At 38.9% G+C, this 23727-nt stretch overlaps 1 protein-coding gene and 1 pseudogene across 4 annotated transcripts in view; one reads left to right on the top strand and one right to left on the bottom strand.

The window, feature by feature from the left end:
• Positions 1-3157: 3157 nt before the first annotated feature.
• Positions 3158-23727, top strand: part of SENP6 (SUMO specific peptidase 6) — a 105858-nt gene continuing 85288 nt past the window's right edge. For 3 of the 4 annotated variants that reach the window (XM_059941773.1, XM_059941772.1, XM_059941771.1), the window contains exon 1: positions 3300-3858. In XM_059941773.1, coding sequence (XP_059797756.1) covers positions 3807-3858 — 52 coding nt within the window. In that variant the 5' untranslated portion in view covers positions 3300-3806. Of the gene's footprint in view, positions 3264-3299; positions 3859-23727 lie in introns of those variants that run through there. The other variant, XM_059941774.1, reaches the window with a different exon arrangement.
• On the bottom strand, positions 3899-10850 carry LOC132376385 (protein LSM14 homolog A-like; annotated as a pseudogene).

Below are 23727 nucleotides of genomic sequence, written 5' to 3'. Positions count from 1 at the left end.
ACAGTTGGCTAATAAGCACATGAAAACATGCTCAACATCGCTATTTTAGAGAAATGCAAATCAAAACCACAATATCTCCTCATACCTGTCAGAATGGCTATCATCAAAAAGATCACAAATAAATGTTGGCAAGGATGCTGAGAAAAGGTGATCTTTGTACATTATTGGTGAGAATGTAAATTGGTGCAGTTGCTATGGAAAACAGTATGGAGGTTTCTCAAAGAAACTAAAAATAAAACTACCACATGGGGCTTCCCTGGTGGCGCAGTGGTTGAGAGTCTGCCTGCCGGTGCAGGGGACACGGGTTCGAGCCCTGGTCTGGGAGGATCCCGCGTGCCGCGGAGCGACTGGGCCCGTGAGCCACAATTACTGGGCCTGCGCGTCTGGAGCCTGTGCTCCGCAACAAGAGAGGCCGCGATAGTGAGAGGCCTGCGCACCGCGATGAAGAGTGGCCCCCGCTTGCCGCAACTGGAGAAAGCCCTTACGCAGAAACGAAGACCCAACACATCCATAAGTAAATAAATAAATAAAATATAAAAAAAAAAAAACAAAAAAAAACTACCACATGATCCAGCAATTCCACTCCTGGGTGTACATCTGAAGAAAATAAAAACACTAACTCAAAAAGATACATGCACCACAATGTTCATAGCACCATTATCTACAATAGCCACAGTATGGAAGCAACCAAAGTGTCCATCAACAGATTCAACAGATGAATGGATATGGACATCTATACATATACTACATATATATCATATATATAGTGTTTCATTGTGTGTGTGTATATATATGTACACATATACACACAATGGAATACTACTCAGCCATAAAAAAGAATGAAATGTTGCCATTTGCAACAACACAGATGGACTTGGAGGGCATTATGCTTAGTGAAATAAGTCAGACAATGAAAGAGAAATATTGTATCACTTATATGTAGAATCTAAAAAGTGAAACAAATGAATGAATATTACAAAATAGAAACAGATTCACAGATACAGAGCAGTGGTCCCCAACCTTTTGGGCACTAGGGACCTGTTTTGTGGAAGACAATATTTCCATGGATGGGGAGGTGGGGGGCAAGGTTCAGGCGGTAATCCAAGCGATGGGGAGTGATGGGGAGCAGCAGATGAAGCTTCCCTTGCTCACCCACCGCTCACCTCCTGCTGTGTGGCCCAGTTGCTAACAGGCCGCAGACCAGTACTGGTCCACGGCCGGGGGGTTGGGGACCCCTGATATAGAGAACAAACTAATGTTTACCAGTAGGGAGAGGGAAGGAGGAGGGGCAAGATAAGGGTTGGGAATCAAGAGGTAAAAACTTCTATGTGTAAAATAAATAAGCTACAAGGATATATTGTACAGCACAGGGAATATAGCCAATATTTTATAATACCTTTAAACAGTATAATCGACAAAAATTTTGCATCACTGTGTTGTGAACTGATATTATAAATCAACTACACCTCAATTTAAAAAATTAAATAAAAAATATACATAATTCCAAATTTAAAACTACCTATTATCCCCAAAATATAACCACCGTTAACACTTTGGCTTTTTGGGGGTGAAGTGGGGCTGGGAGACTGTCTTTTTGCTCTGCTTATAAATGCACATATAATAGAGACCAATGGAATAAGACTTTTAAACCCTTGATACATTTTTGCCAAATTGCTTTCCTGGTAGTTGGTTCTCCTTTAAATTAACAGCATCAGTGAATGAGTTCATTTCACAGTATCCTCACCAACTTTAAATATTATCTTTAACTTTTTTTTGTTAATTTCATAGTGGGAAAAATGGTTATGAATGTGAACTTACAAAAAAAATAAATATTGATGGTTGTGAAAAAAATTTTTTTAATATATTTCTTATGGAGGAAGGGCCTATGAAGACAAAAGCGCCTAAGACCCAGGAAAGTAACAATTCAACCCTGGTCACCTGAAAACTTGACTGTTCATTTATAAATGTTGACAAGGAAGGTGCCTGGTAGAAATAGACTATTATATAAGAAATGTGTTATTTTGAGGGTATATTAATTTATAATTTAAAAAAATATTAGTTTGTTTTTCACTTAAAAGTGAAACTGTATCACTCAATATCCTCAAGCAACAAAAATAGCAAATGATAAATTATATTCATTATATTGCTCTTACTAAATCGTAAAGGTTACTAGTTCATTTTAGGAAAAGATGTTAAAAGAAGTTTTAAACAAAAAGGTTTTCAACTTACGCCTTGGTTAACAGGACAATTAAACTAGTTAGTTCATTCCTCAAAGATGGCACTAAATCATAGTTATTTCGTATCATTTTAATGGCTGTTGAATTTTCAAGGGTATGGAGCATAAATTTTTGTTTTTTAAGGAGGGATAGTGAGGGATTTAAGAAAAGTATTTGATTAGACGACTACACAGAGGAAGGAGTTGAGTTTCGTGGTGGGACTCTGCAAGACTTCCTTCCTCTTCTGTATTTTCCAAATTTTCATTAATGAACGTGTCATCTTTGTAATTAAAAAAAAAAAAAGAAAGTAAAAAGAAAGGCAAAGAAGGAAAAGAAAAACGGACATGACATAGCCACCTGCAATTACAAGGCCTGACTTGTAAGACAGGGGACGGGCTTTGAAGTCTCAGGCACGTTAAAGGACAGGATTTTTTTTTTCTTTTTTTTTGTTTTGTTTTTTACACTGTCATCCAAAGGGTACTGTAGAATCCTCCCTGAATTATTTTGCAAACTTCTTTAAAAATGAATGAAGACCACAAATCATTCTCCACACATGTGATCGCGCTACCTCACTCTACCTTTTCTCTTCAGTTGGCTACGGTTTAAACCGAAGGCCTCCTCAGAGGAATATGAACTCGGAACATTTCTCAGGCCTTCGTGGTGCCACAGAAGCCGAGTGCATCGCCGGCCCGGCCTGGAAGCCCAGGTCTGCCATGGGGGCCTCGGCGGGCGCTCCCGACGTCGGACCTAAACGTGTGCGGGCCGAGCCGGCACCGTGCTGGGCCGGTGCTACAGAGGACCGGGCGGCGGGCGGCGGGCGCCACGCGGCGGGGGCCACGCGGCGGGGCTCGGTGCGGCGCCGCAACCCGCTCCGCCCGCGAGCGAGCGAGCGAGTTCGGAATTCTGAGGGGCAGACGCGCTGGGGGCGGGCGCCTAGCGACGGCAGCGACAACAGTGGAGGAGGAGCGGCGGCTGGCGCTGCTGTGGCGACGGAGGCGAGGCGGTGGCGGAGGAGACCCACCCCTGTCCGCATGGACAGTCGCAGAGGTCTCCGCTGATACATTGGCGCCTGGGCGGGGTGGGCGGACGGCCTTAGCGGCGGCTGCTGAAAGGAGCGGAGGGCCCGGGGGTGCCTGACGGTCGCGGAGACCTCACCGACCCGGGGGGCGGCGGGTGCGGCCATTTTACGGCCCGGGACTGAGGGAGGCGTGTTTGTGTGCTCACTCTCAGCCTCTCTTCCTGCGGGCCCGCCGCTAGGGGAAGCTTCTCGGGCGGCCTGGGCGGGCGGTGGATGGGGAGCCGCGGGCCGAGAGGCACCGGGCCCGGGAAGCGCCGCCGCCGCTCGCGTTCTCCCGGCGGAGCCTGAGCAGCCCAGGCCGCGGATCTCGCCGCCCGCCCGCGGATAGGCCCGGGAGCCGGCCTGCTTTTGTGTAGGCCCGTCCGGACGGGGGAGCGCCGCCCGCCTGACGGCCGAGTCCTAGGCCCGCAACCCTGCGGCGGCTACCTTCCCGCGGCGCGGCCCCTCATCCCGGCGAACGCGGCGGCGGTGTGGGCTATGGATTAAGGAGGCGGCGGCGTGGGAGGAGGAAGATGGCGGCTAGCAATAGCGACGGCACCGCCGGGGAGATTACTTTTCTAGAAGGTACATCAGTTTTTACCCTCGAGGGGGTGGGGGTGGGGAACTACAGGGAAATGTGGGCCCCTGATTCCCGGCTGTTCAGGTGTGGGCGCCGGGTGGGTCTGGGGGGGCTCCGGGGCGCTGGCGGGGAGAGAAGGTGCTGCGGGCGCGCTGGGTCCGAGTCCGTGCGGGTTAGGGGCTCGGCCGGGAGCCGGGAGGCCGAGGGGGCGTCGGTGGACCGGCCGGGAGCCGGAGTTGGTGCGTGTCCTTTGAGAGTGTACGCGTGTCTTTGACATGTTTTGGTTTTTTTGTGGTTTCTCCGTGGTGGCCTAAGGATGAGAGCAAATTGCGCTCGGGTCTCGTTTGGTGTTCATGGAAACTTTCAAATCGCTAAGGTTGGGTGAAATCGGGGGCCAGTCCGCGTAGGGACGGGGAGAGGTAGTTTCCTGAGCTTGTGTGATACGCCCGTCCCCGTCCCCGTCTTTCTTTTTTCGCGGAGCTTCAGGGGCTTCCTCTTGCAGCCAGCATTGAGATGAGGCCTCGCTCTGTCAGATAATCTTACGAAATGTGTTTTGCTAACGATATTTTAGAAAATAATGTATCGGAAAAGGAACGAGATTCACAGTGTCAATTTTGGGACCGTCACCCAAGCTAATAGACGAAGTTTGAGTGGTTACATTTTAATTCACTTGTGAGGAAAAGTTACACATTTGCTGCAGGCGGACTAACCCAGTCGTAAGTAAGAAAAGCTGTCTATTATTGTTGGGGATAATGGGTAACAATATTGGCTCTTGGCCCACATATAAGGATCCCTGAAATACGGCTAAATTCGCTGTCGTTATGGACCAGGAACTCTAAACGTTTATTGCGTCATTCGACTGTGGGTTCACCGTTTGTGCTGGTAGTTAGGTTTATAAATATGTTTGGGAGAGCGGCTTTATGAGTGGGTCTATCTGCTGTGCAGTGACTGTTAGAAGATGTAACTCCTCTTCGGATAATTCTGCAAAGATGAATTTCATACCGGGTAAAAGGAGTACTTTAAAGATAACTAGTTGGAAACATTTCTGAATTAAGAAAGTACAACTTCACTGTGGTACAAGGTCCTCTAAGAGGGTGTGGAAGGATGGGTATGCCGAGTTTACAGTTTTATTAACTGTACCTAGAACAGGGCCTGGAACACAGTAGGTACTAAGTGTTAGTCTAATGAACAAATGGGTACTCATGGAGCTGAGTGGGAAAAGAAACCTTAATTTTCTTAATTCTTCTTCCTTGGAGTGTAGCAGAGCCAAAAAAATATTTACCATGTGGTACAAACCAGCCTTTATTTAAAAGTGATGCGAGTTTTATATGAGATTTGTGGTAAGAAGATGTGGAAAGCTTGCAAGTTTTTCTGGGTTCATTTCATATTTCTTTTATTCTGTCTCCATTCTCATTTGGGCAGAATGGTTACCTGTCAGGGGCTGAGAGTGGTGCAGCTTGTGTTACAGGTGGTGCTATGTGATGAACATAGGGAGGATAGAAAGAGCATAAATAAGGCCAACAGATACAGGGCCAATGTGAAATTTAAAACTGTTGCTTTTAGTTTATTCTAACTTAAGGGTCTGTGAGTTGCTCTAGGGGGTAAACTTGAGTTTCACCATGTCACCTTCAGCATTCTCAGAAAGCAAGTGAATGGTACCTTGTTTAGAATATAAGCATAAGGGAGAGCAGGCATTTCAGTTGTTCATATACTGTACTGAATCTTCTGAAATAAATGGAATGATATTTAGTACTACTTATAGTTTTTGTGTTTAATATTTTGTACTTAATTCTTTTGGTTGTTTACACTTTTAATGATAAAATACTCCAATATAGCTTGCCAGATATTCGTTCATCAAATATTTATAGTGGCCTGCTCTGTACTAGGCACTTACCAAGGTGAATACAGCAGTGCGTAAGATAGGGTCCTTGCCTTTATGGGACTTATATTTTAGTGGGAGGGACTCTTTATAAATAAGTAAAAGTTAATCCATTTAAAACAGTCTTACCCCATTTTTTTCACATAGTTTCCTTCTTCACTTTATTTAGATCTGCTCAGACCTGACAACCTACTTACAATGTCATGCTGCCACACGTGTACAAACACATGGTATTCCCTTTAACTGTTCTATTTTTCATGGTAGCACTTTTCACATGATAAATTTATGTCTTCATGTTTTTTAGTCCTATTAAAATATAAGCTCCGTGAAAGCAATGGCTTTCTCTTTTCACCATCATATTTCTTGCACGTGGAGCATACTTATTTGTTGTTAGTGAAATAAACAGGATGATAATAGTGTGATAAAGGCTATGGAAGAAAAATACAGAGCACTGGATGAATGAGAAAGCCATTTTACATAGTGTTAAAGTCAAGAAAGGCCTTACTGAGGAGGTCACACGTGTGTTAAGGTAATACCTTAACTGGTGGGACTAGAGTATGGCAGAGGGCATGATGTCTCTAAAGGTTCCAAGATGATAAAGGATTCCATTTGTTTAAAAAAAAGAGGTTATTATGGCTGAAATGTAGCAAGCAAAGAAGAGAGTGATATGAAAGAGAGGTAGCAGATCATGCAAGTTCATGAATTTTTATTTGATTCTGAGAAGTAGGAAGTCATTGAAGAGTTTGGGACAAAGGAGTGTAATGATACAATTTATCTTTTTAAAAAAAAAAAAAAAAACGCTTTGCTCCTGGAGTGAATTAGAGGAGAGCAAGAGTAAAAAGCAGGGGTATTAGTTAGGAGAATATTGTAGCAGTCTGAAAAATAGACGGGCTTGGATCAGGATGGTAGCAGTGGCAATTGGGGAAGAGGAGTGGATAGATGGAAGATACGTTTGGATGTAGAGCTTACAGGACTTCTTGATGCGTTGCATATTGAGGATCAGAGTAAGGGAGGAATCAAAGATGATTCCTAGGGTTTTGGTTTGAGGCGTTGCAGGGGGGCGCGGGATTCCATTCACTGAGATGGAGTAGACTGGCAGAGGAATGAGAAGTAAGTTAATAGCTCTGCTTTGGTCATCTTAAGTTTGAGGTGCTTGTTTGTTGTCCATTTTCTAAATTATGTTTTACCTTCTTATAAACTATTAAGTAAAAAACTAATTCCATTTCCCTTTCTGGCTTCTTTAGGGAAAAAGAGACCTATTGGTTACTATTGTACATTATTTTGTTGGTATAGTATCACACTGAAATTGAGTGAATTTAATTAGGCCACAGCTTGTATTGAATTTTTTCTTTTCCCTCTTTGATTTGTTTCTTTCTCTTCTGTATGCTTAAGGTTGTCTTCTGCCCCTTTTCCACTTGTGATAGCTAGTTTGGCAGATTTAGATTTCTCTTTCGTTTATTCATTCAACGGACATTTATTGAGCCACTGTAACTTGTAGGTACTGTGCTGAGAGGCACGGTGGGGGAGGGAAGGCGGTTCCCCCGTGGAGTTTCCAGTCCAGTGAGGAGAGTCAGTAATCAAAGAAGCGCACTTGTAAGTGTAAAATTTCAACTGTCAAGTGCAGCCAAAGGGGATTATTTGTAATCATGAGAATTTGATCTAATCAGGGCAGTTTGAAGAGTGAATAGGAGAGGGAAAGGTGGAGAGTCAGAGCTTTCCAGCCAGGGGGAATACAGTAGAGGAAGCACGGCACGTTTAGGGAACTGAAAGGACAGTGTGGTGCTAGTAAGGAGAGTGGTACAAGATAAGACTGGAGGTTAACATCATCAGGTTTGTTTCAGAAAAGGTCATTGGCTGCCACACGGAAATACCTCTAGAGAGGGGCAGAAGATTGTTGTCGAGATCAGTTAGGAGACTTGTAGTATAGGGCAAAGGTGACGGTAGTTAGCTCCTTCTTGTAACCTTTCTTTTGATATTCTGCCCCTTCTGTTCTCCTCTGGCAAGTCTGCCTCCTCTCTCATTTGTTTTTCTTTTGTATACTGTTCTTGTTCATTCTAGCTTTCTTTCCCTTTACCTTTTTTCTTCTGCCAACTAATTGACTCACCAATATTTTCTCCCATTTTTTCTGCTTTCCCTTTCATATGTATGTATGTGTGGGTGTGTGTATTTCCTACTTTGTTTTCATTCTTCTCTTAATGCTTGCCTTCTCTCTTATTTGAATTCTAGTTTTTATTGTTTTCTTTCACTTACTACCTTTCTTTTTCTAGGTATTAGCTGATTGTTCTTGATATTCTGGATTGACTAGTGTAGTGAGAGAGGTAACAGAGAATGAAGTTATGTATTCCATATGTCTAGACTTCTGTAAGTTAATTGTTCCTGTTGCCATTACAAAAGTATGTTGACTGTTTGAGATCAAGAGGTATAGACGAGTTATATGACTTAGAGCAAGTAAGTGGGGCAATCAGAACTGGAGCTTGGGACCTGTCCTATAGCCTTAACCTCCTTCAGCATTGCCTTCCTTCCTTTCCTCCCTCCTTCCCTTCTTTATCCCTTTGCTTTCCCATTCTTCTTACCTATTTAACCTTGGGGGTGGGGGTGGACAATAGACGGGAAAATAATAGGGCGTTATGGGGAGTTACCATTTACTGACGAAGCAGTGCTCTAAGAGGGCAAAAGCTGAAGCCACAGGTCTCTTAAGGCCCAACTTCAGAAATTATACTGTGTCACTTGTGTCACATTCGAATGGCCAGAAGGCCACAGAGCCAGCCCAGATTCAAGAGGAGGGGAAGTAGAACCATCACTCAACAGGAACAGTGGGAAAGAATTTGCAGCGATTTTTAATCCATGCAGCCATCTTTCCTCTCCCATACCTCCCTGTTTTTTGGTTTTTGTTTTTGTTTTTTTTAATACTTTCAACAAAGTCATAGTATTTCTTAAACTTGAAAATGACAGTTCTTTTGAGATCCAAAAATTTCTAATTTCTGGACAGTTTAGGAAGCTAAAGGAAGACAGAACAAAGTAGACCACACATTTGTAATTTGTTTCAAAGGTATAAATAGCAACATAAACAGTCATTGGTTAACTTTCCTTTGATTAGGGACTGATTGAAGAATTTCTGAAACCAAGCAAGCATTAGTAAGAAGAAAAGAGGAAGAATGTTAGGAACTTCTCCTTCCTTTTTTTCTTTCATTCAGTGATGTCTGGGTCATGGTGGAGTTGTTACTGTTATCTTTCTCATTTTCATTACCTAAACTCTTAGAAAACATGGTCACCACTATTTACAGTATTAAAAATTAAACGTTATCTTGATACAAAACACAGCAGTTAATCCATAAAGTCAGAGGCAGACTGTTGATCACAATTACAACCCAGTTCACTTGTACGCTTAGGTCACATTACTTGGAGTGATGCAACAGTGGATGATCCATTATTGTGAGCTGCAAATCATGGTTGGCTACATCACCTGAAAACAGAAAGTAGATATGCAGTGTCCATTTGACGCTAAAAACAGTGTTACTTTTAGCCCGTGTTTTGGGCTACCTTAGGTTTTTGTACTTCTCAGAGCCTTCTGCATCCATCACCAGCAATTAGGACCTCTTGTCTCCTGAGGATACAGACTTCCAGTACTAAAATTGGAACAGTCCTAGGCAAATTGGGACATGTGGACACTGCCTTGTCCCAAGTTAACAGCAACTACTTTGAGGCCGTCTGAAACTATAGGCTTGAAAAGTAAGACAGCAAGCCGTATTCTGACCTTGTTTGGGGAGAGGTGTTTTTTTTGTTATTTCAAATACATTTCATGCTTGGTTTTGAATATGAGGGTTTTTTCCTCCCACATTAACTGCGTTACAATCTTTGAAATATAGCAGGGAGAAAAAACCAAACAGTGCTGGTGTACAGTGTATAACAAATGTACTTTTTTCTTTTTTGCAAAGACTGAAGCCATTTTTAAGGACATGAAGAGCTAGAAATTTCCCAAGACTTGTTTGTATACTATGTAATAACCTTGTTGTCTTTCCTATATTAAAAAAAAAAAAATCTGCAAACTTTCTGCCTCCATAACCTCCTGTGTATGAATCTGCCACTAAATCTTGGAGACATGGTGAAAATACTGCCTTTTACCACCATGACCTCTGGTGACTCTGTCTTCATGGAAACCAATATCTTCTCTGCCTCTGAAATTCCTATGCCACTGTTTGGATGAGGAGGGATTCCATATTTTGGCATTTAAACTTCTTTCTTCAGTGCAGGTTTGTCTCCATTCTCTATTATCACAGGAAATAAAAAACACTGATTTAATTTTGTCAGTATAGCAATTAAGTCTGCAAATCTTCGTCAGTGTTTCCTTCACAAGTTTGAGTACCAACTCCCGAGTCTCCTTGTCTTCACCATTTATAGGCTTTACCTGTTTTTCAAGTTTATCTTCTTTTAAGTTTATTATGACACTGTCAGTTTTCTCCTTGTTGAGTGATGCCTTTGCACTTTCAGAATTAAAGTGTTTCATTGGTCCGTCTCATTGAATATTGCTCCCCTGCCATCTTGATGGTGTCCTCCCCTTTCCTGGGAGCAGAGGGAACATGTGGAGCCACTTGTCTCTCGTGATCATTTCTTAGGTTATTCGTTTTCTCTCTTTGGAACTTTGTGTGCTTGTGGTAACTATATTTTAGAGATTGTGTACTCTGTGTGAAGAGAGAACCAACTGCATTACTTTGGGGTAAGGTACCCACTGCTTGGTATTTTACATTCCATAGAAGATCAAGATGCTTCCAGCAACACCAACAGCATCAAACTGCTGCCTGATGTTGGCCTTGGACAGGACTAACTGGATGCCAGCATCCTGCCAAAAGATCCATAGAAACCCACTGAATGGAATGAGGAGGTAGATAAACTGAGGGAACACTGAACAATAGCTGGATCCTGAGGCAAAGAATATTGTGCTCTTGGTGGTTCACAGAGAAGTCTAATTTAATATTATTCCCAAGGATATAATATATTCAGACTTCATCTTCAGATAGTATTGGACAGTCTATTGGTCTGTCTCCTGTATCAAAAAATAAAGGTTGTATAGATTAGGAATTTGAGAAAACTCACCTCAGCTGGGTGATTTTTCTGCTTCATGTAGCGCCTGTGGGGGTTATTCAGTGGTAGCTTGGCAGGCCTGGAGGCTCGAAGACAGCTTTATTCAAATGTCTGACTCTGGCCGGTATGGAAAGTTGGGCCCTTCCTTCTCCATGTAGTCGAAAGGCCTCTTCATGTGGTCTCTGCAGCGGGATACCCGTACTTGTAACATGGTGGCTTAGGGCTCCACGAGACTGCCTTTGGAGAACCTTGACAGGTTCTGGAGAAAGACTGGGGCTAAAGCACTACAGAGCCACCTAAAATTGCTTTACTGAGGTTTCCTGACGTTTGCATTTAATTCGCTCTTTACGTTTTCTTTTACTGCTTTTATATTTCTAAGTTGCAGAAGTTAACTTCTGTCTCAGTGACCCTTTTTTAAAAATTCTACTTTTTACTATTGTAAAACCTTATCAATGACAGTTTAAAAAATTATTAGGAAATATTTCATATCTGTGTGGAATATAAAGAATAATATAGCAAAAACTCATGTTCTACTTCCTAGCCTAAAGAAAACATGACTAATACCGTTGAAGCTGGGCTGAACCCTTTATTTTTTTTTTTTTTTAATTTTAAAAAGATTTTTTAAAAACTTTATTTATTTTTGGCTGCGTTGGGTCTTTGTTGCTGCGCGCGCTTTGTTGCTGCGCGCGGGCTTTCTCTAGTTGCAGCGAGTGGGGGCTGCTCTTTGTTAACGGTGTGCGGGTTTCTCATTGCGGTGGCTTCTCTTGTTGCGGAGCATGGGCTCTAGGCGTGCGGGCTCAGTAGTTGTGGCTCCCGGGCTGTAGAGCACAGGCTCAGTAGTTGTGGCTCACGGGCTTAGTTGCTCCGCGGCATGTGGGATCTTCCCGGACCAGGGCTCGAACCCGTGTCCCTGGCATTGGCAGGCGGATTCTTAACCACTGCGCCACCAGGGAAGTCCCGAACCCTTTCTTTTTTGCATCTTCCTGCCTCCTTTCCAGGGGTAACCACCATCCTTAATTTGGTAGTTATCATTCCCATACATTTCTTTGTACTTCATGTTCTTATCTCTGAACCTGTGTATGTGTACAAATTGTTTTGAATGTTTAGAATATTTTATAAATCATGTCATACTGTATTCTTCTGTAACTTGCTTTTCATTCTTACAACATTGTTTGAGAAATTAAATTATGTTGATAAGAATAGGTCTAGTGCTTTGTCATAGTATGAATATACTACCTTTTAGTTATGCATTTCCTTTTTTGTGGGAATTAGGTTGTATCTAATTTTTTACTATTACATACATTGTTACTATGAATATTTTAGTATGTCTCATATTGCTACTATGAACTTTTTTTTAAAGTACATTTCCTTGTGCACATGTGTGTTTCTCTAGAGCAGGGGTCACCAAACTTTTTCTGTAAAGGGCTAGGTAGTGAATATCTTACCCTTTACATTCCAAACAGTCTGTCACAATTACTCAGTGCTGCCAGTTTAGCAAAAAGGCAGTTACAGATAATACACAAGCAAATGAGTGTGGCTGTGTGCCAGTAAAACTTTTTGGACACTGAAATTTGAATTTTATGTAATTTTCTTGTAACATGAAACATTAGTCTTGTTTGATTTTTCTTTCCCCCCCCCTAGCCATTTAAAAATGTAAAAGCCATATTCTTAGCTTGTGGGCCTTATAAAAACAAGCAGCAGGCCAGATTTGGCTGGGCCATACTTTGCTAACATCTGATCTAGGGTATTTCTTAGCAATGGAATTATCGGGCCATGTGCAATTTCAGCTTCTCCTAAGTATTGCCAAATTGATCTCCAAAGTGCTTTCACTAGCACTTTTTAAGTTTTCCTGTTTATACCCATCATTACCCACTTAATAATGTCTGATGTTTTAGTTTTTGCCAGTCTGATGTGGTTATCAGATGGTGGTTTGAATTTGTAATACTCTGGTTTATAGTGAGGTTGAGTATCTTTATTACTGTATTTTTAAAAATTGTTCATTGTTCATTCAATATTCAAAAAATATTGAGTGCCAACCTAGAGTTAATCCCTATTCTATGTGCTTGTGGTGCGTGAGTAAACTAAACAAAATACTCTATGAGTTTCTTTTTGTTTTTTGGGTTATTTTGTGTGTTTCCTCAGTTCTTAATTGCTCATGTTTTCTGCACATTTTGTTCTGTTGGAATGTTGGGGTTCTTTATATAGTCTGGATAGGAAACCTTGGTTGAATTATGTGTATTGAACATACATCTTACAGAATTATTGCTTGTCTTATTTTTAAATTCATGGAATAATTTTATGAGCAAATTTTTAAAATGTAGTCATTTATTGTTTTTTTCTTAATGTCTTGTGCTTTTTGTGATAGAAGAAATTCTTTGGTCTTATTGGTCCCTTGTATTATAACTTTACTTTTTTTGGTTTTACTAATCACTGTTCATTTCTTTAGTTTTTACGATAGCAGGAGAGTGCCAGTCGGCTATACAGGTTGGGGCAACAGAATTTGAAAATCTATTTGTAGTGTATCTATTTCTTATGTTTTCTTTATATTTAAAAAAGTTTTTTAAAAAGACTATTAATGGGACTTCCTTGGCGGTCCAGTGGTTAAGACTCCGCTCTTCCACTGCAGGGGGCACGGGTTCAGTCCCTGGTCAGGGAACTTAAGATTCTGCATGCTGCGCGGCACGGCCAAGAAAAAAAAAAGACTTTATTAAATACTTGCAAACCATATGTCTGATAAGGGGTTAATATCCAAAATATATAAAGAACTCATATAATCCAATAGCAAAAAACCCAAATAATCCAATTAAAAATAGGCAAAGGACTTGAATAGACATTTTTTCCAAAGAAGACCTACAGATGGCCAACAGATACCTGAAAAGGCGCTCAACATCACTAATTATTAGGAAAATGCAAATCACAGCCACCATGAGATATCATCACCTCACGCCTGTCAGAATGGTTATTATGAAACCATGGTAACCATGCGCTGTTGATGGGATTGTAAACTGGTGCAGCCACTATGGAAAACAGTATGGAGGTTCCTCAGGAGATTAAAAGTAGAACTACTGTATGACCCAGCAATTCTACTTATGTGAATATATCTGAAGGAAACAAAAACACTATGTTGAAGAGATATCTGTGCCCCCTTGTTCAATAGCCAAGGCATGGATACAGTCTAAGTGTCCATGAATGGAAGAACGGATAAAGATGTTGTGTATATATACAATGGACTATTATTCAGACATAAAAGGGAGAGAAATCCTGCCATTTGTGACAACATGGGTGGACCCTGAGAGCATTATGCTAAGTGAAGTAAGAATGCTGTGTGATCCCACTTATGTGTGGAATCTTAAAAAAAAAAATCAAGGCTAAAAACGAAACCAAAAAAAAAAAAAAAATCCCAAACTCATAGAAAAAGAGATCAGATTTGTGGTTACCAGAGGCAAGGCACGGGAGGTAGCGGACTTGGATGAAAGTGGTCAAAAGGTACAAACTTCCAGTTATAGGATAAATAAGTACTGGGGTTGTAATGTATAAAATGATGGGTGGCTATAGTTAATACTCCTATAGGGCTTATTTGGAAGTTGTTAGAGTAAATCCTAAGAGTTCTCATCACAAGGAAAAAAACTTTCTTCCTTCCTTCCCTTCCCTCTCTTCCCTTTTCTTTCTTTCTTTCCCTAGCTTGCTTTCTTTTCTCTCTTTGTCTCTTTCTCTTTCTCCTTCCTTCTTTTCTTTCTTTCTCTTTCTTTCTTTCGTTCTTTCATCTATATCAGATGACAGATGATAACTGAACATATTATGGTAATCATTTTACAATATATGTAAGTGAAGTCATTATGTTGTATACCTTGAACTTTTACAGTGCTGTTCAGTTATATATCAGTAAAACTGGGCAGGGAAGACTTGTTTTTGTTTTTCTTTTTTCTAACCGTGCAAAAGGTTTCCTTTTTTTTTTTTTAAGAGCAGTTTTAGGTTCACAGCAAAGAGGAAGGTACAGAGATTTGCCATATACCTCCCACCCCCACATCTGCATAGCCTTCGCCAGTGTCAACATCTCCCACCAGGGTGGTACACTTGATAACCCTCCACCGACAAATCATAGTCCAGAGTTTACGTTATGGCTCACTCATCGTGTGGTATAGTCTGTGGGTTTGAATAAGTGTGTCATGACATGTATCCATCATTATCATGTCATACAGAGTATTTTCATTGCCATAAATATCTTCATTGTTCCACCTATTCATCCCTCAGCCCCTCCACCCTCACCTCACCTTGGCAACTACTGATCTTTTTATGGTCTCCATAGTTTTGCCTTGTCCAGAATGTCATCTAGTTGAAATCATACAGTAGATTGCCTTTTCAGGTTGGTTTCTTTCACTTAGTAATAGGCATTTAAGGTTCCTCCGTGTCTCTTCATGGCTATTACTACGTGAGTTCTTGGTATATTTTGGATAAAGTCCTTTATCAGATGTGCTATTTTTGCAAATATTTTCTCCCAATCTTTGGCTTGTTTTCTAATTTTCTTGGCAGAGCAAAAGGTTTTAATTTTAATGAAGTCCAGTTTATCAATTCTTTCTTTCATGGATTATACCTTTGGTGTTTCATCTAAAGAGTCATCACCATACCTAAGAGTCATCTAGATTTTTCTCCTATGTTATCTTCTAGGAGTTTTATAGTTTTGTATTTTACATTTAGGTCTGTGATCCGTTTTGAATTAAATAACTTGCTAAGACTGATTGCGATTGCATTGAATTTATTGATAAAGTTGGAAAGAACTGACATCTGGACAGTATTGAGTCTTCCCATTCATGAACATGAAATATCTCTCCATTTTTTTAGTTTTTCTTTCATTTCATTCATCAGTTTTGTAGTTTCCATCATAAAGATTTTGTACATATTCTGTTAGCTTTATAGCTAAGTATTTCATTTTTGGGGGTGCTAATGTGTTATTGTGTTTTTAATTTCACATTTACCTTGCTCATTATTGGTATATAGGAAAGCATTTAATTGTTTTGTATTAACCTTGTATCCTGCAGCCTTACTATAATTGCTTACTAGTTCCAGGAGGGTTTTTTTGAGTGATTCTTGCGGATTTTCTACCTAGACGATCATATCATCTGCAAAGACAGTTTTATTTCTTTCTTCCCAATCTGTATCTCTTATTTCATTTTCTTATGTATTGAATTAGATGGAACAAAAAGGAGTGATGAGAGGAGTCATCCTTGCCTTGTACCTGATCTTACTTGGAAAGCTTCCATTTCTCATCATCATATATGATGTTAGCTATAGGTTTTTGTAGGTATTCTTTATGAAGTTAAGGAAGTTCCCATGTTTTCTTAGTTTGCTGAGTGTTTTTATCATGAATGGGAATTGGATTTTATCAAATGCTTTTTCTATTGATGTGATCTGTGATTTTCCTTTTTTTAGCTTATTGATGTAATGGATTACATTAACTGATTTTTGAATGTTGACCCAGCCTTGGCATAGCTGGGACACATTCCACTCAGTTATGGTGTATAATTCTTCTTGTACATTGTTGGATTCAATTTGCTAATATTTTTGCATCTATGTTCATGAGAGATATTGGCCTGTAGTTTTCTTATTGTGTCTTTGTCTGGTTTTGATATTACGGTAATGTTGGCCTTGTAGAATGAGTTAGGAAGTATTCCCTTTGCTTCAGTCTTCTGAAAGAAATTGTAGAGAATTGATACAATTTCCTTAAATGTTTGGTAGACGTCACCAGTGAATCCATCTGGGCCTGGTGGTTTCTGTTTTGGAAAATTATGATTAGTTATTGATTCAGTTTCTTTACTAGATGCAGGCCTATTTAGATTGTCTGTTTCTTCTTTTTTGTTTTTCTTCTTGAGTTTTTTTTTTTTGGCAACTTGTATCTTTCAAAGAATTGGTCCATTTCATCTGGGTTATCAGATTTGGGCGTAGAGCTGCTGGTAGTATTTCTTTATTATCCTTTTAATGCCCATGGGATCTGTAGTGATGTCCTCTCTTTCATTTCTTTCTTTTTTTTTAAATAATTTTTTGGGGGTGTAGTTGACTTACAATGTTGTGTTAGTTTCAGGTGTACAGCAAAGTGAATCAGTTAATGCATATACCTATATCCACTCTTTTTTAGATTCTTTTCCCATATAGGCTGGTACAGAGTTTTGAGTAGAGTTCCCTGTGCTATATAGTAGGTCCTTATTAGTTCTCTATTTTATATATAGTAGTGTGTATACGTCAATCCCAGTCTCCCAATTTATCCCTCCGCCTACTGTTTGCCCCCTGGTGACCATAAGTTTGTTTTCTACATCTGTGACTCAATTTTTTTAGATTCTATATATAAGCGATATCATGAGATATTTGTCTGTCTCTTTCATTTCTGATGGTAGTAATTTGTGTTCGCCTTCTTTTTTTCTTAGCCTGGCTAGAGGCTTATTGGTTTTATCAGTCTTACCAAAGAATCAGCTTTTGGTTTATTTGATTTTTCTATTGATTTCCTATTTAATTTCATTGATTTCTGCTCTAATTTTTATTATTTCTTTTCTTCTGCTTACTCTGGATTTAAATTGCTCTTTTTCTAGTTTCCTAAGAAAGATGCTTAGATGATTTATTCTTGGTCTTTCTTTTCTAATATATGCATTAAATGCTATAAATTTTCTCTCAGCACTGCTTTCACTACATCCGACAAATTTGGTAAATTGTGTTTTCATTTTCATTTAGTCCAAAATGTTTTTAAGTTTATCTTGAGATTTCTTCATTGACCTGTTTGTTGTTTTGAAGTGTGTTGTTTAATCTCTATGTATTTTGGGATTTTTCCAGTTAATTTTTCTGGTTTTGACTTCTAGTTTAATTCTGTTGTGGTCTCAGAATAGACACTGTGTGATTTCTGTCATATAAATTTGCTAAAATGTGTTTTATGGCCCAGAATGTGGTCCTTGTGAATGTTTCATGTGAGCTTGAGAAAAATATGTATTCTTCTGTTGTTGGATGAAGTAGTCTATAGATGTAAATTATCTCCAGTTGACTGACAGTATTATTAAGTTTAACTATGTCCTTACGGATTTTCTGCCTTCTGAATCAGTCCATTTCTGATATAGGAGTTTACAGTCGCCAACTATGATAGTGAATTGGTTTATTTTTCCTTGCATTTCTAGTAGTTTTTGTCTCACATAATTTGACACTGCTGTTAAGGACTGTTATATCTTCTTGAAGAATTGACCCTTTTAACATTATGTAAATGCCCTTCTTTATCCCTAATAACTTTCCTTGCTTTGACATCTGCTTTGTCTAAAATTAATGTAGCTACTCCAGCTTTCTTTCGATTGCTATTAGCGTGGTCTTTCTCCGTCCTTTTAATCTATATGTGTTTTTATTTATGGGTTTCTTGTAGAGGGTATGTAGTTGGGTTTCATTGTTTGATCCATTCTGAGAATTTTTACGTTTCATTTGGTGCATTTAGAACATTGACGTTCAATTTTTTTGTTTATTTTAAATCCAGAACTTAGAAGTTTATGAAATTCTTTTTGAATCCCTAAGATGGCTGTAAACAGTTTGTTTTTACATGTTCGTAGCTTAAAGGAATGTGACTATCACAGTTTATATGGACTTCTGCCTAGGAAGCCCACCAACGCTACACAGTAGTTTTGTGTTTCCGTACTCCAGTCCTAACGTTGCCAGTGCTCTCCGTACCCAGCAAGGGTCCATCCTGCCCATTGCTTTTGATTGTGACTATTGATATAGTTGGGTTAATGTCTACCGTATTTTTTATTACTATTTTCTATTTGTTGCCTTTGTTCTTTGTTCCTTTTTTTGTCTGCTACTCTTTTTCTGCCTTTTGTGTTTTTAATTGAGCATTTTATATGATTCCATTTTCTCTCCTTTCTTTGCATTTCAATTATACTTAATTAAAATTTTTAGTGGTTCCTTTAACGTTTGCAATATATGTTTGCAACTAATTCAAGTTCACTTTCAAATAACATTATACCACTTCACAGACAATAACAAAACAATCTTAATTCCTCTCTCCTGTCCCTTGTATCTTTGCTGTTATTCGTTTCCCTTTTAGTTAAGCTAAGCATATGTATATACACACACACATAAGATATATACATAAACATACATGATCGAATAACATGTTGCTATTATTTTGAACAAAATGTTACTTGTTATTAGGAATAAGAAAAATAAAAGTTTTAATTTTATCTTCACTTATTCCTTCTCTGATACTCTTTCTTTCTTTATGTACATTCAAGTTTCTGACCTACATCATTTTTCTTCCCTCTAAAGAACTTTTTTTTGTCTTTAAACATTTGCAAAACAGGTCTTGCAAAATGGCAACAAGTTCTCTCAATATTTGTCTAAGAAAGTCTTATTTGTACTTCACTTTTGGAAGATAATTTCACAGGGTACAGAATTCCAGAGGGTTTTTCTTTTTTTTCTTTTCTCAACACTTTGTATTATTTCTCCCCACTCTCTTGTTTGCATGATTTCTGAGAAGCCAGTTAAAATTCTTACCTTTGTTCCTCTGTAGGTAATGTTTTTTTCTCCACACACCCCCACCCCACCCCCCCCCCCACCCCCCACCCCCCGACCCAAACTGTGGTTTGAAAATTATATGCTCAGGTGTAGTTTTTTAGATTTCTGTCTCTGAGCTTCCTGGATCTGTGGTTTGGTGTCTGATGTTGATTTGGGGAAATTCTCAGTCATTATTGTTTCAAATATTTCTTCTGTTCCATTCTTTATTCTCCTTCTGGTATTTCTATTAAATGTATGGTACACCTTTTATGGTTGTCCCATGATCCTTGGGTGTTCTTTTGTTTTTTGTTTTTTCTTTCAGTCTTTGTTCTCTTTGCTGTTTAGTTTCGGAGGTTTCTACTGATATATATTCAAGTTCAGAGATTCTTTTCTCAGCTGTGTCCAGTCTACTAATAAGCTCATCGGAGGCATTTTTCATTTCTGTTTAATGTTTTTTATTTCTAGCACTTATTTTTGGTTCTTAGGATTTCCATCTTTCTGCTTATGTTGCATATCTGTTCTTGCATAGTTCAAATTCACAGCCTGATAATTCCAACATCCATGCCATGTCTGGTTTTGATGCTTGTTTTGTCTCATCGAATTGTGTTTTTTGCCTTTTCGTATGTCTTGTAATTTTTTTTCTTGATAGCTGGATATTATATACTGGGTGAAAGGAACTGCAGTGAATAGGCTGTGAGGGAAGCATTCTGTAGTCCTGGGATTAGGACTATAGTCCTGGGATTAGGTCTCGGTCTTAAATTCAGTGAGCCTAGACCTCTGAACTGTGAATTTTACAAGTGTTTCTCAGTGTTTTTCTCTCCTCTTAGGTGGGACAGGTTGGCTAGAACGGGCTGGTGTTAGGTATTTCCCTTTTCCCAGCTGGAGCTGGGTCAGTTAGGGTTTGGTAAAACTTCCTTAGTTAGGCTCTGGGTAACTGCTTACCCCTGAGGGTGGGCCTTGTTAAGAACACAGTGCTCTGTTGTGTTTCACAGTGGTTCCTTTTTCCCTCTCCCTCATGGAAGCGGGGTGGGGGGGGGATTTTTCTCCAATTTTCTGTGAGAACGTGGTCAAGCTCCTGGAGGTAAAACTCGCAAGAGTGGGCCACCTCTTATGACTGGGTCCCCCTGGAGTTTTTAACCCTCAGACTTGTAAGCACTGAACCTCCAGCAGTTTGTCAATTTACAGTTTAGGTTTTCCTACCCTGGTACTGGATCTTGTGGTAGTTGTAAGACTAGTGCAGAGAATTTTCATATGCCCTTCACTTATTTCCCCAAATATTGACATTTACCACAATTGCTTTATCATATTCTCCCTCTAACTGTATATGTTTATATACACATACTTTTTTTTTTTTTCCTGAACTGTTTGAAAGTAAATTTTAGGCATACTGCTCATTTACCCCAAATACTTCATTATCCTATGCCTTTTTTTTGGAACTATACATTCTCTGAAATTACTACAGTGCAGTTATCAAGATCAGAAAATTAACATTGATATAATGCTATTATCTACAGACTTTATTTCAGTTTTTACTAGTTGACCTAAAATGTTCTTTCTAGCAAAAGGAAAAAAAATTCTGGGTCCAATTTAGGATCACTTATTGCATTTATTAGTTGTGTCTCTTTTGTCTCTTTAATCTGGAATAGTATTCCAGTCTTTCTTTGTCTTTCTTTACCTTGACATGTTTAAAGTATACTGGACAGTTATTTTGTAGTTTGGGTTTGTCTGATGTTTCCTCATGATTAGATTTAGGTTATGAGTTTTTATAAGGAATGCCTTGGTAGTGATCCTTTGTCCTATTACTGGTGAAATTAACTTTGATCATTTAGTGTTTGCCAGATTTCTCCACAGAAAGGTACTATTTTCCCCTTTGTAATTAATAAATATTTTGTGGGGAACTACTTTGAAGCAATATAAATGACATATTTCTCTTCAGATTTCATCCATTAGTTTTAGCTTCTTTCTATTTATTTATTAGTTTCAGCATTCCTTGATGATGCATCCCTGAATCATTTTTTATTATAATGGTTTTGTTTTGTGAATTACATTCATAATTTTCAAATGTTAACTCTTGCTTTTAGAATAAACCCTACTTGAATGTAATATATTATTCTTTATCTATCACTGGATTTGATTTACTAATATCTTATTTAGGGTTTTATATCTATCTTCATGAGAGAGTGCTTGGTAATTTCCTTCCTTAAATGTCATTATCAGGTTTAGGATCAGGTATTCTGACTTCATAAAGTGAGCTGCAAAGTGTTCCTTTTTTTTTATTTTCTGGGAAAGTTTAGGTAAATTTGTTGCTGTGTTTTACAGGTTTGAAAGAAATTATGGGAGAAGCCTTCTGGGTCTGAGTTTCTCTTTACAGAAAGATTTATAATAATTCAGTTTCTTTTATTGACAGCAGTGTTCAAAAATTTTTTTTCTTGTGTCAATTTGGTAATATTTGTGCCCTCATAGGTGTTTAAGTTTGCTTTCTCTAGTCAACTAAGTCAGTTCCTACCCATCCATCAAGTTTTCACCTTTCATCAGTTTAGTTACATCTCTCATCTGCTATTATCTTCTTTCTGGGTTCTTTTTGTTCTTATGGGTTTCTACTTTTTCCCCCTCCTTCCGTTACTGTCATTTTACTGGAGGGGTATGGAGAATAAGGCACATATTTAATTTACGATGCTTAACTGGGATCTCTCTTTAACCTTTGCATTTCCTTTCAATTTTGTAAGTACAGTATAGTGGACATAATTTTCCATTCTGATTATTACAAGTGTCAACCATAACAGGATATTGAAGTGTGTTGATACTCTCAAGGACTTTTGAGGGTTCAAAGTTTTTGTCCTTAGTGCAAGTTACCCTAAAATTTATGTTTTTAGAATTTGCTTGCTTTTTGTAATTTATTTTTTCTCTTTGGCAGTTATCACTTTTCATGAGGTTATTTTTCTTTCACCTATTAATTTATAGCTTCTAATCTGTCAATTAGGAAATCCTGTGATTACACTTGTTAGAACTGTGTGTACAGAACCCTGCTTCTTTAGAGTGTACACAATATAAAATCTCTTGACTTTTCACTGCCTAGTGGCCTTTTTGGTTAACTTGCCTGACTCTCAGTGATGGATAGAGTCTTTATAGACTAGTAATCATCATAGTTTATTACCTTTTCTGTGTTGGTAGCATAACTTAAACTTAACCCTGTCCTTTTTTAAAACACAGGTTCATTTTACATTTGATTTTTGAAAATAGGGGTGGGGGATAATTTTAGATTTATAGAGAAGTTTCAAAGATGTTAGAGTTTCTGTATACCATTTACCCATCTTCCCCTCATGTTCCCAACTTAGATAATCGTAGTATGTTTGTCAAAAACTAGGAAATTAACATGGGCATAACACTATAGCCTAAACTACAGACTTGACTTGGATTTCACTAGTTATTTCATTAATGTCCTTTTTCTTTTGCACAGTCCAGTCCAGGACACCACATTGCATTTGGTTGTCATGTCTCCTTAGTCCCCTCTGATCATGACAGTTTCTTTATCTTCCCTTGTTTTTCATAACCTTGACAGTTTTAAAGTGTTCTGGTCAGGAATTTTGTAAAATGTTCCTCAATTTGGGTTTATCTGATGTGTTCTTGTGGCTAAACTGGCATTGTGGGCTTTTGGGAAGAAGCCACAGAGCTGAAGTCGCACTTTCATCACATCATGTTAAGTATGCTATGAATAAGACATCACTTTTGATGTTAACTTTGATGATCACTTAGCTGAGATAGTGATTGGTAGGTTTCTCACTGTCAGTTTACTTTTTTCCTTTTTCTATAGTTGACTCTTTGGAAGTGAGTTACAAAGTTCAGCATATACTGAAGGGAAAGGGAATGAAGTTCCATCTCTTAGAGGAGAGAGTTTGTACATGTATCATTTGGAATTCTGTAAGGAAGATGTGTCCCTTCTCCCCATTTATTTATTTATTTAATTATTTATATCCATGTGGATTCATGAATATTTATTTTATTAAGGAGAATTATAGTTCATACCATCATTTTTTTAAAAAATCGCCTTCTTCCTTTCTGGCCCTAGATAATATTCCAGGCTTATCTTGTATTTTTCCTGCCTCATCTCTAGAATCAGTCATTTTTCCTGGGAACTCGAGCTCCTTGTACTGGAGAATGGTATTTAGAAAATATGATCTGGTTGTAGGTGTACTTGTTGCTACTGGGGTATCACTGCTTCTACACCTTCTCTGAGGACAGACCCTTAGCTCTGTATACTAACCCATGGAACAGCATATCTATATTCATTTCTGTATCTATTAATCTGTATGTGTATCAAATAAATATAAGTTGGTACTGATATCTCTTCCTCTAATTTAGCACCACTAGAACGAACAGTTCATTCTAGCTTTCCTCTCTTGTTTTT

This window comes from Balaenoptera ricei, chromosome 12 (assembly GCF_028023285.1).
Source record: "Balaenoptera ricei isolate mBalRic1 chromosome 12, mBalRic1.hap2, whole genome shotgun sequence".
Taxonomy (NCBI): Eukaryota; Metazoa; Chordata; class Mammalia; order Artiodactyla; family Balaenopteridae; genus Balaenoptera; species Balaenoptera ricei.
Note: the sequence above shows the minus strand (reverse complement) of the source record. Positions and strands in the feature narration are given on the sequence as shown.